The sequence below is a fragment of the Barbus barbus genome (assembly GCF_936440315.1).
Source record: "Barbus barbus genome assembly, chromosome: 2".
In the NCBI taxonomy this organism is placed as follows: domain Eukaryota; kingdom Metazoa; phylum Chordata; class Actinopteri; order Cypriniformes; family Cyprinidae; genus Barbus; species Barbus barbus.
Window position 1 is genome coordinate 31,466,443 of NC_136730.1, and position 16,230 is coordinate 31,482,672.

At 38.8% G+C, this 16,230-nt stretch overlaps 2 protein-coding genes across 3 annotated transcripts; both read left to right on the plus strand.

Moving 5' to 3' along the window:
- Positions 1-563: 563 nt before the first annotated feature.
- On the plus strand, positions 564-4,699 carry LOC306881843 (ankyrin repeat domain-containing protein 46-like). Of its 2 annotated transcripts, XR_013785175.1 has the most exons (5): positions 564-666; positions 2,030-2,372; positions 3,121-3,279; positions 3,358-3,644; positions 3,719-4,232. XR_013785175.1 is itself a non-coding variant. In XM_079436169.1 (4 exons), the coding sequence occupies exons 2-4, from the start codon at positions 2,062-2,064 to the stop codon at positions 3,572-3,574; spliced, it is 687 nt and encodes a 228-aa protein (XP_079292295.1). In that variant the 5' UTR covers positions 564-666; positions 2,030-2,061; the 3' UTR covers positions 3,575-4,699. The 2 variants fall into 2 exon arrangements, 1 of the variants encoding a protein (XP_079292295.1); XM_079436169.1 differs by having other exon boundaries at positions 3,358-4,699.
- Positions 4,700-11,064: 6,365 nt separating this feature from the next.
- LOC306877686 (membrane progesterone receptor epsilon-like) lies at positions 11,065-15,587 on the plus strand. The gene has a single exon (XM_079429596.1). It carries the CDS (start codon positions 12,224-12,226, stop codon positions 13,334-13,336), a length of 1,113 nt encoding a protein of 370 aa, XP_079285722.1. The 5' UTR covers positions 11,065-12,223; the 3' UTR covers positions 13,337-15,587.
- Positions 15,588-16,230: the final 643 nt, after the last annotated feature.

Below are 16,230 nucleotides of genomic sequence, written 5' to 3' on the forward strand. Positions count from 1 at the left end.
TATTAAAATGAACTGAGCATAAAGGGTTTCTTTCGTTATGCATCCCTTTATTAGTGTTAGGCCTGTTAGAAGTCATTTTTTCCCCTTGAGTCTAAAACAGACACACCTGCAGAATTGCCCTCCTCGAATGTGAGCGGGACCCCCATTTTTATATCATATACACATGCGTATTAAAGTGCATTATATTTTTTTTTTGGGGGGGGGGGGGATCAGTTCAAACTATTAGATGTTCATAGGTCCACCAGATCAACGTTTGCAGTCTAGCGGTGAAACATCTGTATTTTTTATATTTTATTTATTGAAAATAAAATTTACAAGAATGAGAGACAATAAACAAACAATATTTGATTTTGAAATTATTTGAAACTAAAGTCAAAACAGTATGACGTCCGAAGCCTCGTTTGCTGATACTTTGTTACTTGAACCTCTTGAGAGTTTGACTCAAGGTCCGAACCACTGATTAAAATCATCTGAGATTCATAAAAACTTCGAAAGCGCCCTTCACCAGAGATTATGCACCACAGCAGCAGGGGGCGCTGCACGCGCTCAGACGCACAGTCACCACTGCAGCTGTAGTAACTCACAAACAACACAGACAGACCTAAGCAGCAACGGGACTTGAAGAAGCATAAGACATTTCTCTTGTGAAACTGCTGCACAAAAAAGGTACATATAAACCCATAACAGTGTGTGTGAAGAAGATATGCCGGATTTCAGATGTTAGTAGTGCTCTTATCCACGCTTATAAACATGCAGTGATTAGAGTATTATACAACTGTTTACAGTGATGACATGTTTACAAACGTTATAAGCTGGGTTTTACTAGCAGCAGATTCGTCTCTGTTTTGAATTTTGAGGAATAAATCTCACAGCTGTGATTATTTGTCTTAGATGGATGGTTTTATATTAGTCAGCATCATCTAGCAGTGTGCTGGCTAATGCAGGATGCTCCAGCACTGCAGATCATGATCAGGGTGCAGGTGCTTTGATTAACACTGTTTCAGTAGTTCAAAGATTTATGTTGCATGGCTGCTGAGGAATATAATCCGTTAAGATTTATTCAAGTGTGACCAGCTCACACTTTTGCTCCTCATTTAGAACTAGGTCATATTTTATCTCATAATCAAAAAGTAATCAATTATATTTTGCATTAAGAACATTACGGCTACAGTATGTTGAAGACCATTAATCATTTGTTATGTGACAGAAGTTTTATTTCAGGACTCATTAGGGTCACTTGTCTTATTTACAAACAGAAAAAAACAACAAAATTATACTTGGTTGCATTCAAAACTATCTTTGTTTTAAAATGATTTAATTACACAGCCATTTTCATTGGATGTTTTAAAAAATGGTATGTGGGCATCTCAGTGTTGCTTCCCCTGTTTATATTGTTGCATTAATGTAATCTAGTATAAAGCTAGAGTAACACAAAGGAATATTACAATAATTCAGTACTATATGACATTACACTTTGTCACTCATAAAACGATGACCTAAAAACACTAACATGTAGCATTTCATTATAATTTCTTAAGATTTCTTTACAAAAAAAATAGCAACACCTCTCTGTTGTTTAATATTCACTGCTGTATATGTTACATGGTCTGTTTATACATAGCACAAAATGATTTTCATTTGTTAATTTTTAAATATATTTCATTATGGTATTGATTGCTGTCTTATTCAGTGTTGTATTATGAAGTTTTGATACTAAGTTGAACAGTTTTAGATTTTTAGTGGTGGTTGTGTCCGAGTGAGAGAAGCATTCATGTAATTGGACAGAAGTAGTCACTGAATGGATTCTGTGTCAAAGCAGTGAGAAATGGTCCACAGTTTAGCTGACATAGACTCATAGACTGCTGTTGTGCTTATTGTGTGAACAGTTTTGAAAATGTGATTGAGAAATGGGTCTAAATGGTTTTAATGGTTCTAAAAGCAGACCTCATCTTCTTAATGCAAAATATAGTGTTTTTTGTTTGTTTTTTAATTGTGGGGTGAAATATGACTCCATTATTGTGTTTTTAAGTTACGCTGGAATTTTCGGAGACCGACTCAGACATGTCATATGTCTTCATCAATGACTCGTCGCAGACCAGTGTACCGTTACTACAGGCTTGTATCGATGGGGACTTGAGTTACGCTAGGCGTCTGCTGGAGGCTGGCTGCGACCCCAACATTCGTGACAACAGGGGCCGCACGGGTCTGCATCTGGCAGCGGCGCGAGGGAATGTGGACATCTGCCGCTTCCTGCACAAGTTCGGCGCAGATCTGCTGGCCACCGACTATCAGGGCAACACTGCACTGCACCTGTGTGGACATGTGGACACCATTCAGTTCCTAGTGTCCAATGGTCTCAAAATTGATATTTGGTGAGATATGCCAAAAAGTGACTACTGTTTATGTAATGTACAACATGACTGCTACTGTAGCATACTTGTGCTTTTTAGTACTCCCATGGTGTATGATTGCAAAAATCCTTTTATTGAACATCGATGGAGCAATACATTTATATTGTCATGGCTTAATGGTTAGAGAGTCGGACTCGTAATCCAAACGTTGCGGGTTCGAGTCTCGGGCCGGCAGGGATTGTAGGTGGGGGGAGTGAATGTCCAGCGCTCTCTCCACCCTCAATACCACGACTGAGGTGCCCTTGAGCAAGGCACCAAACCCCCAACTGCTCCCCGGGCGCCGCAGCATAAATGGCTGCCCACTGCTCCGGTGTGTGTTCATGGTGTGTGTGTGTTCACTGCTGTGTGTGTGCACGTTGGATGGGTTAAATGCAGAGCACGAATTCCGAGTATGGGTCACCATACTTGGCAGTATGTCACTTCACTTCACTTCATTTACAGGAAGAAAATTATAGAAAGTATTAAAATAAATATTTGAGCTATAGTAATAAATTCAGCTGTTTTGCATAAAATACTTCTTCAAAGTCACTTTATCTTTAGTAATCAATTTAGTTTTATTATGTTTATTCTGAGAGATAAAGTGATTTGAATAATAATTTTGTAAGATATATCATATTAATTTATTATTTTACTGTAGCTGTAATGATGTCATTATCATTGTTGGACTCAAATTATTCAATTTCTCGATTGTTCTCTGATATTTGAACAGTAACCACAATGGCTCGACACCACTGGTGCTGGCTAAGAGGAGAGGGGTCAATAAAGATGCCATTCGGTTACTGGAAGGGCTTGAAGAGCAAGAGGTCAAGGGCTTCAACAGAGGAGCCCACTCCAAACTTGAAGCCATGCAGATGGCTGAGAGCGAGAGGTTAGATTTCTACATTTACATATTTTAGTTAGACACGTATCAGTACCTTTTTTCTTAACAAAATACCATTGTTCCTAGTGCGATGGAGAGCCATTCGCTGCTGAATCCAAACCTGCAGAACAGCGAGGGTGTGCTATCCAGCTTTCGCTCCACCTGGCAGGAGTTTGTGGAGGACTTGGGCTTCTGGAGGGTGCTGCTGTTGCTGGTGGTCATCGCCCTTCTTTCTTTGGGCATTGCTTACTATGTTAGTGGCGTACTGCCCTTTTCTGCAAGTCAGCTGGAGTTGGTCCACTGAGGGCGAGGTTGTGTTGTATCTCGGGACCAGACGAGTCCAACTAAAGGGGAAGTTTGAGTGGACTCTGAAGGTACACTGAAGGTTCCTCATAGTACAAGATTAGGTCTAATGTGAAGTTTAGAAACAATCTTGTGATTCTCACAGGTGAGGTCGGGTGACAGCGTTCACATGATGATGGCTGCACTATGAAGGAAGACTGAAAGGTTAAGGTATTTATGGGAGAAAATGTTAGAAGTTTCTCAGATACACCTAAAGTGATGTAAACCCATTTCTCACAGATTTTTCCATGATCACTGAACCTGGTCAACTGTTGAACAGTAGACACGCACACTTATTAGCACTTGTAAGCAAATTATGTAAGGTGATGTAAGCAACATTAGATGACTGTTGTAGATCAGGCATGATGTTTTCATCCTAGTATTTACATATTTTCTTCATGTAAATCATCTTTATTTTTGTCTGTATATGAAGTCTTTATTGTGTATGACAGTAGATCGGTTACTACACACATATGCTTATTCACATATCTATGATTCAACAATTTACATTGTTACATGAAATATTGTTTAAAGTAATATGTAAAATGTTACATATATCAATAAATGGCCATCAGGAATTTCCTGTTTGTGCACAGATGACAGTTTGTCAAAGGACAATTAACAGTCTTTCTTTTATCCTGTGTGTGTATAGTTATTATGTTAAAAGGTTCTTTCTATTTGTTAAAAAACAAACTTTTTTCACATCATAAAATAAATTTTCCACAAGAATACATGCCAATGTTAAGATAATATTAAGCTAAATATGACCTAAAATGATTGCTCATTGTCTAAAAAAGCAAGTAAGTCCTAAGAAGCAGCGATTTACAATGATTTAAGAACAGCTAATGGGATCCCTTAACCATTTATTCATAACAATAATAATCGTTCTTATGCCAAGCAGTGTAGTTTTTCAGCAACATATAGCGCATTAATGCGGATTTAATGAAGCCGTGTGTGTGTGTGTAATGCTTTTTAGCCAATCGTAATTGACCGTAACTATTAGTTTTATAAGTTATTGAGAAATAATTTGATCAAACTATATTTTAATATTTCCTTTTTGTTGATACAAATAAATATGTGCAACATTAAAATTTCTTATCAATTTTTGCATACAGTAAATGATGTTTAAAGATGAAGAGTACATAAAGAAAATTTGTTAATACTTTATTTTAAGGTCCAATTCTCACTATTAACCAGGACTTTTGCCTCAATAAGCTCCTAATTACTTATTAATAGTTACTAAGGTAGTTGTTACGTTTAGGTATTGGGTAGGATTAAGGATGTAGAGTATGGTCATTTATAAGTACTAATATGCTAGTGATATGCATACTAATAAGAAATTAGTTAATAGTGAGAATTGGTCCCTAAAGTGAAGTGTTATTGAAAATTGAATGTAACAATTTCATGTATATCTTAATGACGTATTGTACATCTCACTATTTATTTTTGTGTCTGTTTATAAATTAGGGTAAGGGTTACAGCTATATTTGATTGCATTTCCATATTTCATATAATTTTACCTTAAATAGGTTAAATATTAATTTTAATTACAAATTTTTGGCAAACTTTGATATAAAATGTGTAACTAGCATGTTTTATTTGGTATAAAACAATGGGAAAAACACGTCAAGTAAATGTAGACCTATACATACATTTTTGTCCTGCTAAATTGAAATTCTATAAACCCATTAGAAAATCCTAAGGGAACCCATGACTCAAATGCTAATGCTTTTCCAGACTTTAGAACTGCAAACTGAACAGCTCTATTGTATTTACATAATTGCCACAGCGCCCCCTGGTGCCCACAGTAGAGTGGAGCAGGAGAAAATACAGTATAGATTTCACTTTCTAGTAGCATTCCTTTGTATCCATATTTTTTTAGTTTTAAATCTAAATAATTACTTGGTAACATGCACAAACATGACTTTGTGGGGAAGTCGTGGCCTAATGGTTAGAGAGTCGGACTCGTAATCTAAAGGTTGCGGGTTCGAGTCTCGGTCCGGCAGGGATTGTAGGTGGGGGGAGTGAATGTCCAGCGCTCTCTCCACCCTCAATACCACGACTGAGGTGCCCTTGAGCAAGGCACTGAACCCCCAACTGCTCCCCGGGTGCCGCAGCATAAATGGCTGCCCACTGCTTAGGGTGTGTGTTCACGGTGTGTGTGTGTGTTCACTGCTGTGTGTGTGTGTGTACACGTTGGATGGGTTAAATGCAGAGCATGAATTCTGAGTATGGGTCACCATACTTGGCTGTATGTCACTTCACTTCACAAACTTATTGTATCTGTTACAAGTCTGCTAACCAGTGGTTATATCCAGACACACTTATTGGTTTTCTCATTATGATGGAAAGAGTGTTGATGCTGAATGACTCATCCTGATGTTTCTTTGGGTTTTGATATAGATTGGTCTCAGCAGGGGGAGATGGTGGGGGTTGTAACAGTTTAAAAGCATGCTGAGATTTCTGCAGTGGTGGTATCACTCAGAGAGAGAAACCACAGCAACCAAACAAAACTCTGAGACATATTTAGCATGTTCTGATCCACAAAATGCAACACAGAAACACAAGAGAAAAAGATGGCAAGGGAAAGCTATACTGTAGTATTAAAGACTCTGAAAAAGCTTAAATAACTGCAAAAGCCAAAACAACAGGCCTCGGTCAAACATGAATATTTTCTTTGTGAAAATTACATTTAATATACAATTGATTTGGTGTTATATATAGTGCACAATGATTTAATAGGTAAGGATAAGGAATTACTTGCAATTTCTACCCAACAAAATAGTTTGGATCTTGACATGATTAAAAAAATAATAATAATTGTAAAAAAGTATAAGAATGGATGACTTTTCTAGATCATGCTTTTAAAATGATGCTCCCCTCTTACATCCTGCTCCAAGACTGGGACCGCTGGTTCTTCAAAAATAGTTAAGTGCTTGATTTATCTTATTTTAAATGCTGAAGTGATCTTGATGCCCTTTTAGAGTTTTGCTGAGCTTCCTGGTTGAAAACCACTGACACACATAAATACTGAATTAAATGCATTGACATGGTGTTTTTAGCTGAATCTTTTAGTTTTACTGTCACATGCCACAGCCTTCTCAGCTTCAGTTCTCCTTAGGCAATTAAACCAAATATAACACTAGAGTAACCTTCAACCAATGTAGCAACAACCAAAAACTGTGCGACAACATAACCTTTACAGTAATGCCAGGTGACTGTACAGTCCATTCTATTATATTTAATAGCCCATAATGGGTTGTGAATTAAACATGAGATGTAATGAGCTACAGGTCATTTTCTGTTCTTTCTTTTGGAGACTCGAGACTAGCCACAGCCTGAAAACATAAAAAGAAAAATGTGTGATGGTATAGGTTTACATGGCAGAAAATATCATTAGCTTAGTATAAAAATCAATGGATTGTCCTATGAGAGAAATAAAAAACAAGTGTGTGTGTGTGTTTGAGAAACATGGTGGATGTCTTTAGTAAATGCATTTGTATGTTCTGTCTGATGGATGATGGCCATCAGGGAGCAGTAAAGTGCTTTAGTAAAGTACATCTCATTTGCACTATTTGCTCTGTAAAAGCTGAGTGCTTTATCATGATTGCTCTGTAAATTACTTGTTGATAGTAGTGGAGAAGGCTGTGTCATGTACCATTACAGAACTGCTTGTGTTTCGCTAATTTTAGGTAAAGTGACTGAGAAGGTATGCGGAAAGCATGTTCATACATCGATTCAATTATAATCATAGCCTGCAGGATGACAACATTGTCAGCTAGACATTTCACTATTCACCAAGAATAGCTTTTTGTATTTATTATAGTTGCTGTCAGCCACACACACACACACACATACATTCTTCACCCTCATTGTTTTTTTCCCCCCAGCTTTTTTATTGTATTTTATGCTGTGGTGGTCAGTGAAAATGGACACAGTGAGTTCGGAATTTATTTCACAAAATGTAATAAACAATGAAAGTGTCCAGGGAAGGTTTGAGAAAGTACACTGTGTGCTAACAAAATGGACATGATGTCCGCAGGAAACAGGAAGTGAAGGAACAGTTCGAGCTGAAGTAGGGTGTTAGTTCAGAGGAGATTTATTTCCTGATGCTCTGTCTGTCTGTTTTTCTATTCATGGATATTATGTCCACTTGAACTGTAGTAGAAGGAATGCTTTAATGAGCAGTGAGGAGGTATAGTAAGTGCCAAGTGCTCCTTATTGCATGCTGCCAGCTATAGTCCATATTTGGGTGCCTGGTGAAGGGTGAAGGGAAGGAAACTGTTGTTAGCTCAGGAGCAGCATGTGTTAATACAGGTGATTACAATACACTTTGACGTCTCATTTCATCATTTCCTAATTTCTCTGCTTTGTATACTGTTATCTGGCCTTTAAAAAAAAGGATGACTTTAGAATTTAAGTTCCTGTTTACACAATTATCTGTTTTTTGTCTTACAAATGTAATTTATTCAGTTTGGTAACTATTTGACTTAAATAGTTTTGTCAAAACTGCAAGCATAACTTGTGATGGTCTTGAAAAAGCATAGTTTAGAATAAGAAAAATGATAAACGCATATTTTGGCACACTGTATATTATAGTAAATACTGTCTGAATTGCATTATAACTTTTTGGGTTAAAAACAGGTTAACATTAATTGAGCTAAACATATTTATTCGATATGGGCCAGGAAACATTTGGCAGGGCCAATGGAAATCTTAGCTGTACTGCCAGCAGGAAAAAAAAAGAAACCTTATTTTTGAGCCGTTTTTACACCAGGGTCCAGAACCAGACCTGATGACTGGCGAGTACTTTATGTATCCGGATGTGGGATGTCATTGTGTGTTTTCAGTTCAGCAGCTTTTAATGTTTTGTCTAGTTTCAAATTGGGAAAGAAAGAACTTATTTGTTTGTGGACCATGATCTTTTTGAATGGGATGAAAAACCACAATGCATCACTCACAAAGCATGTTGTAAAGACTATTCAAAACCTGTGTGTGGACATATCTCTGCAGGATTCAGACCGACGATCCCTCTCACGTCACGTGGATCAGCACCCTCCAGGCATCAGGTGACACAAATACACATCTGTTCTTCCTCTTCTGAAATTCAAGTGCATTTGACCATCCGTGTTTGCTATCTTAGGTCTTAGCACTGTATTTATTTAACAATGCTTTTGACTTTATCATAAGACCAATGCAATTCTGTGAACTGCCACAGGGGGAAATTCTTATCCTCTTATCCTGTTTGCAGATTTACCCTTTCCAATGTCCTCTCAAGATCTGAGGGAACAATTCACTTCCTGTTGAGTCATTTATTTGTCAGCAGTGACACAGTGATGATTTATAGGTTAAATCCTGTATCAATCGCATTAATTTGTTTGACATACTTCCACAGCAAATGGATGAATCTGTTATATTCAAATGCTCTGGTGTTTAGTGTCTAAAACATGCCTTCAAATACCTGACAACTTGAGTCTTGCAGATGAGAACCAGTCTAAACTTGTTTGAGATATTGGAGCACTGGGGGCCTCAATTTTAATCTTAGTTTTTGTTTGTTCTGTATTGTATGTGAAGCATGTACTCTGCTGAAGGGTGAAGTCTGTGGTTTTCATCTGATAGCTATGGCGACACATCTGATCTTCATTGCTGCACCTACTCCTATTTCACCCCCACAGGCACTGAATTCATCTTCCATTTCATCTATAAACTAGTATACTTCAATACCCACAGAGGCCTAGCCCGGCTAATCCTCCGGTAGGTGGTCACCAAATACACAGCAGGCAGTCAATCATCGAGCAGCTGCCACACAGCAAAGCCCACCCCCTAATGACTACATATACATGTGGGTTCACACATGCATAAATACGCATAAACGGATCAATATAAACTGCATTTTTATGATATTGCTCCTAAAAGGCAGTATTCTGCAGGCTATGTATCACAGTATTAAAAACTTTATGTGAGAACTACAGTATGCCCACACAGAGTATAAAGCCCGATGATTTATACACATTTAAATGTCAGGAAAACATGTTAAATATTTTATTAAAGTGTCTAAATAAAATATGATCTTCAGAGGTGCCCAAGCATATGAGAGAGGCTTAAAATATAGACGTTTTTCTTTTTTTTTTTTAAATGCCACCACTACTACTGCTACCCCCCCCCCCCCCCCCCCCCCCCCCAGCAGTAGCTACTACTGCTAAAAATTATATGAAAGGATGATTATTATACTGTAAGTGACTACTGACAAATAACCAATACTGTCCCATCACGACATGCTTTAGAAATCAATCCAAGATCAGCACAATCAGACATTTGCTGTCCATTCTGCCAGCTGGCCTGTGTAAAAAAAATCAATGTTCTCTAATGATAGCACTATTCTTACAACTCACTGCCCATCATAGGGCCACCTGTCATGGTTATGCTGGAGGACTCAGAAGTTCAGATGGGTGCGAGTTGTGAATAATTTAACAGAAAAGCTAACAGGGAAACAGTCTGTGCTGTTTGCTGTGACAGAGCGTTTTCATGAAATGTTATGGTGTCATAATGAAGAATTCAGACGCCTAGAAATAATAAATGGGTATGTATGGGTGATTCAAATGGTGTTTTATTGCTAGTAAACTACAAAAAGAGCTCAAAATGTGTTTGAGTTCTGACTCAAGATCGCTTCCTGTTCCCCTCTCTCCTTTTCCTACATTTCCTGTCTGCCCTCCTACTGTCCTGTCTATTATTAAATAAGATAGGTGGTAGCATTGCTCAATTTAAACCATGCAAGGTGGTTTTACAAATGCTCTTTATAAGTACAATATATAAATATACCACCACAGTACAGGATATAGAGCAAGAAACCTCAGCTAGCACTGCATTGTGTAAATAAGCCTGTGTTTACACTGTAACAAATCTTCAGGGGTTTTTTGCTCAGATGTGACACAGAACGGATATTGTATGTGTAAACCTGCACAAGTGTTCGTTTGAGATCTGACCCTGAGCCACTTTTAAAACATTCAAAGCTATAGCTATATAGTTTTTCTATAGTAGCTTACTTAGATGTATATCAGTTTACATCTACAATGTATCATAGTTATACAAGTAGTTTAAATGTAACAACCTTCATTTTGTCTGTGGCTTGTTAGCTAGCTGTTTAAAACAGATGCTTTCCCTAAAATACAAAACTGCCATTTGACATACTGTAAAGTATATTAACTGTGAAAAATAAGTCAAATAAAGCCTCTATTCTACTGAAATCAATCATGTCTGTAAATGCCGTAGTCTTCGGCTTAGCGCGTGGGGGAGAAAGATAGAGATACATAAGTGTCTGTGAGAGAGGGATAGATAGATAAAGAGAGACACTGGCTGCTGACGGAGAATTTGTTGAACACTTGTAAAGAAACTACAGCTCGTATGACTACAAACACACACATCACGTGTTTTGCCGGAGCTGGTAACACGGACGCTTTTATCCTGATTGAGTAGCGGCCGGACAAGAGAGCGACAGACAGCCCTACAGCACCTCAGCCGGCATTTGTGCAAGAAGTCAAGGGCAATCTAACGGTACAGGGACTAGATGCCGGTTGACTGTTTATTTATAAGAGCTGTCGAGCAGAAACTAAACATCTCCTTCCTGGAAAAGAGCTCGTTCCGGATCTCATAGCACCGCAATGCGAATCTCTATCGAAGAGACGCTAAAACCAGCACAACTGCATTGAACATGGGCGAAAGAGGAATTAGCCGCCACACAGAAAGCTGAACCGTGAGAAATGTTCTCTGTTCCCGTTCCGAGGTTAAACAGCGCCGTGAGACTGCATGAAACGGCTGTTTTCGAGATCGTCTACTAATCTACAGCAGTGCATCTTCATATGAGACTGCACGCGATAATCTGGCCGATGAATTGTGCACGGCGGAGCATGAATTATACACCGAGGGGTGACGCTCGTTTTCAGAGACCGGCCGGTGTCCCACATGACCTACTTTCAAAAGCTTTAATGCAGGAGAGATGCATTCGCAGTGAGCCTTCAACACTGAAAAACAAGCTCACTGTTTGCTCGATATGTGTGACCGAAGTCGTGTGGACCTCAGGTGACATGAACGTGTCACGGCCGGATCGCTCACCTTGAAGACTTGGACAGTGGTAGCCCAGAGAAGCATCCTCTGCGATTGTTTTTAATCGTTCATAGTTTTAAAACGAATCTACCGCGCCGATAACTTTGAAGACTTGAGCTTATGGAAAAAAGGGACCTTGGAGCCATTGACCTTTGCACTTGCAACAGCAGGATTCCTCATTTCTGCTAAAACCACAGTCATTTCAGCACATGCTGTTGGGATTTGTATTGAGCCATGGTATTTGCCTTTGCCATCTGAAATCTCCACACAAACTCCATAAATGCTTCTAAAGGATTATTAAAATGACAATTTTGCCTCTGTGATGTCATACATTTTGACAGTCAAGCGCTCTGTAAGCAATACTATTTATTTAATGTCTACCTTCAACAACGTAGCGCTGGTTATGTATGTATGTTATCAGTTTAATAAATCTAGCTCAACAATGATTCTAAGCTCAGGAGATATTTTTTATTGCTAATCAGTGAATTCGTCATTCGGTCCAAATTCAATCATGTGGTCCCTACCATTACTACGTCACACTGACGTTCCATCGAGAGTGACTGAGAACTTCATTCTGTCTGGTTATCGTTTCCCCAACTACAGCCTACGGCAGTGCCTAGTCTCTGCTTTTCGTCCCACCAATGAGACCGGAAACTTCTGGACACACTTCCTTCCCATTTTTCTGTTCGTCTTTCACTTTCTGGAGGTTTTCACATGGGAAGGAGCGCCAGAACCTAGCAATCCTTTTTTCTACCCTTTCTGGACCTACTTCCTGGGGGTGTTATATCTGCTGCTAGGCAGCAGTCTGGCTCATCTTCTCAACTCCATGTCACTCATCGTGCGTGAAATTTGTTTCTTTGTGGACTATGGGACTATTAGTGCGTATACAGTGGGTTCCTCACTGGCGTATTACTACTACATCCATCCTCAAGCAGGAATAGCAGAGATTGGATTCGGTGGACCGAACTCTACCCAAAGGAAGAGCCTAAGCGCTGATGAAGAGGCTTGGCCCTCTGCATCTTCTCCCACTCAGTTCCAGCTGTTCTTTGAAAGCCTCTACATCCCATCCTCCTGTCTGGTTGCTATCATATGCGTCATCACCTGCTGTAACACCAGACAGTGCTGGCGGAAGTACCGCTATGCTGTCCGCACCCTTGTCTTCCTCCTTCCGTTTTTCATCTCCTCCACTCCTGTCTTCTACCGTCTCTCCACGAGCTCGCTGTCATCCTCCCCTCATCTGTTCTCCACCATGGCTGCCTTCTTCTACCGCCATTGCTTTTGGCTGGTGGTATCTGCCCTCTTTAATATCAGTAAGATCCCAGAACGTTTTTCTCCAGGGAACTTTGATATCTGGGGTCACAGCCATCAGTGGTTCCATTTCTGCACCTTCCTGTCGATCCTGGATGAGCTGCAAATGATCAAAGTGGAGGTGCAGGCCCTGCTTCTCAACTCAACTTTGATACTATCACCTGCAATGCCGCCTAGGCTCCCTGGACCAACACTCTGGTCCACCTATGGGGTCATGTTGCTCCTGCAGGGGTGCATAGCGAGCATTATAGCCTGTTTTGGTTGGCAGGCATATCAGATCTACGCACCAGAGCAAAAAAAGCTAAAGGGACATTAGGAAACACTGTATGCTGGTCAGGTTTAAAGTTCTTGTTATGGATTTTGATTTTTTTGAACAATGTTTTAATGATTTCTGCAGGAGGAACTCTGTCATTTCCACCATTTTAAAAGGGATCGGTCACCCAAAAATGGTAATTGTCATTAATTACTGACCCTCATGTTGTCTCAAAACTCATATGGCTTTCTTTCTTTTGCAAAGCACAAGATATTTGAATTATGAATGGGACCCGGAAATGTCGGGTGGTCAATGTCCTTGTTGCCCTGTAATCAGCGCTTTGACTCTGCCACATTTGCTCCCCAGGGGGCTGTATTGTTGAACTTACTTTGTGGTTCCAGAAAGTTCACATAATTTTCTCTCAAGAGGGGTTTAGAATGACGCATTATTGAGCTTTTACTAGGACACCTTATATTGCAACACTCTTCATCTTTGAATTCTCTTTCTCAGTCTATCTGTTTATCGCTGTCTGTCTTTTTCTCTCATCTGCCCACCCACATTTCCTCCCTCTTTTTAACAAACCCTTTAAACAGGAAGTGCACACAAACACAAATAGCTTCAGCCAAAGCGTTTGAAGCAAAGGGAAATGAGAGGGGTGGAGTTTACGTCACTGTAGTGCTAAACTACACCCTTCACAGTTTTTAATGAACCTTACATTTCACTTTATACTATCATTACTTTCAATTATAGACCTTAATTAAGGTGTGTGGCAGCATAGGTAGTAACCGTAGATTTCAGTTGAAATGCTATATTGTAATCTACTGTCACTATGCATTGCTATTGACTGTGTACGCTTCTCTATGACTTGACATTTGGTTGAAGGCCTTGGTGGTAAGACTGAAAGGAGAAAAACAAAGCCATATCATTGTTGAGAAACATATCAGCAAGTACTGTTTTTACTGTAAAGGCCAGTTTTGAAGACGCAGGTTAACTGTAGTCATGGGCTTCACAAAAATGTCTGTGGTAAATCATGGTTATTATAAACTCTGTTCAGGTGCTGGTCTAGAAAGTGCTACTAGTTGGCTGTACTCAGCTTTATTGTACTGTACACAGCCATGAGTTGTCACTGGTCTTTCTGCTGGGTAGTTGAATTTTCCTTCATCCAATCAGACTTTTTTGAGTAAATGGTGCTCTTATAAGAGTGTGTTAAGTGCTTTAGTGAAACACCTGTTGACAAAACATACAGGTTATTTAGTCTGAGAGTTTGGTGTGGTTTAACAATATTTGTGAATTTCTGTGTGAACATGTCTTTCTGTTGCTGTGAATGACAAATTGAGGTCATTGATTAATCAGATGTTGTGGCTGTCAAAAAAGTTGTTATGTCTCTGTTGTTCTGTCCTCCAGTTTCAAAGTCAGGCAGGCTGAATAGTTGCAATAGGTGTGAGGACATATTATAGCATTTTTTCAGTTTTAAATGTATTTCATCATTCACAGGGATTCATTCTTTATTCATTAATAACTTGAGTTTATAAAGCCCCATACTTAATACTGTTTGTATCCTATAATGAGATAAAGAATTTGTTACATTGCACTGTGTTGCATAAGCGTAGTATTCAAATCTAGACAGAATATATGATTTGCACATAAATGACCTAATGTTTTTGAGCTTGACAGGGACCCAATGTACATTTTATCCTGCTTTAATAGATTGAGCTGGGCTGTCTACAAAATCGGACAACTTTTTAGAACCGGAAGGTTTCAGCAATTTTGAGAGAGCATTGTTGGGCTGCCTGCCACTTTTGTTTGCCATTGTGCAGGTCTGGCAACTTTGTGCGGTCATATTGCTCACCTTATGCTAACACCTCACACCTGTAATAAGATATATAGTTATACTCTACAGATCAAATGTACATGAGACTAATTCTGTATCTAATATGTTTGCTCTGGAGAAAACACCAAAATATGAATATTTAAAAAAAACTGTGTTTATAATAGCTTGATTAGAAATATCTAGTTCTAGAACAGTTTGTCTAGAAGAGTTGTAGTTCTCAGGGGAGAAGACTATAGTCTTAATGCACTGGAAACTATGCTGTATGCCCGCAGCTGAAGTGTGAGTTTATAATCATGGTTTACTTAAGTAGATCATGCTAATATATCTTATTTATTAAGATATAGGCTTGAACATGAAACTAGAATACTTATCAGTGATCATACTTATTTAGTGGATATTAATAAATAAGAGTTCTTGTACTGCTTCTATTTCAATCTGTATCAAAAGATGAAAACTAGATCAATAAATAAAAGGTTAAATCAGGTCTGTTTCTTTGTAAAAGAATATGTACAAGTGTGCATTTTTGTTTATGTGTATAAGATACACGTTGAAATCACAAAAATATGTGGTTCTACTTTATATAGGTGGCCTTAACTACTATGTACTTGCATTAAAAAAAAAAGTACAATCTACTTGTGTTCATAAGGTTAGGGACAGGTTTGGTGGTATGGGTAGGTTTAAGGTTGGGTTAAGGTGTAAGGGATGGGTCAACAGTCTAATTATAATATGTAGTTACAGAAATTATTGACAGATGTAATTACATGCAGGTATTTTTAAAATGTAAAACATGTTTGTACACAATAAGTGCATTGTATCAAATGATTAATTTAAATGTAAGTACATAGTAGTTCAGGGCAACCAAATAAGCGTTTTGAGTTAAATGCTAAGCTGAGAAATCCTTTGAGAGAAGGATGTTATGTTCACCTTTCCACGTCTGCAGGTGTGAATTTGCCTATATTTGCATTTACATATCCGTGTTTGTGTGTGTGTGTGAGAGAGAGAGTGATTGACTAATGCTGTGTAACAGGAGCAGCGGTGACTCTTATGTCTCAAAACAGCCCGCCCCCTCTCTACCTATGTCTCTACCTATGTCTGTCCATCTACATGCTTTACATAGTGAAACACC

What these genes read in the sequence shown, in the direction of transcription:
- LOC306881843 (XM_079436169.1), top strand. Translation starts at nt 2,062, where the DNA reads ATGTCATATGTCTTCATCAATGACTCGTCGCAGACCAGTGTACCGTTA. An exon ending in GGTCTCAAAATTGATATTTG is followed by an intron (nt 2,373 to 3,120) that starts GTGAGATATGCC and finishes ATATTTGAACAG; the next exon opens with TAACCACAATGGCTCGACAC. An exon ending in CAGATGGCTGAGAGCGAGAG is followed by an intron (nt 3,280 to 3,357) that starts GTTAGATTTCTA and finishes CATTGTTCCTAG; the next exon opens with TGCGATGGAGAGCCATTCGC.
- LOC306877686 (XM_079429596.1), top strand. Translation starts at nt 12,224, where the DNA reads ATGTGGTCCCTACCATTACTACGTCACACTGACGTTCCATCGAGAGTG.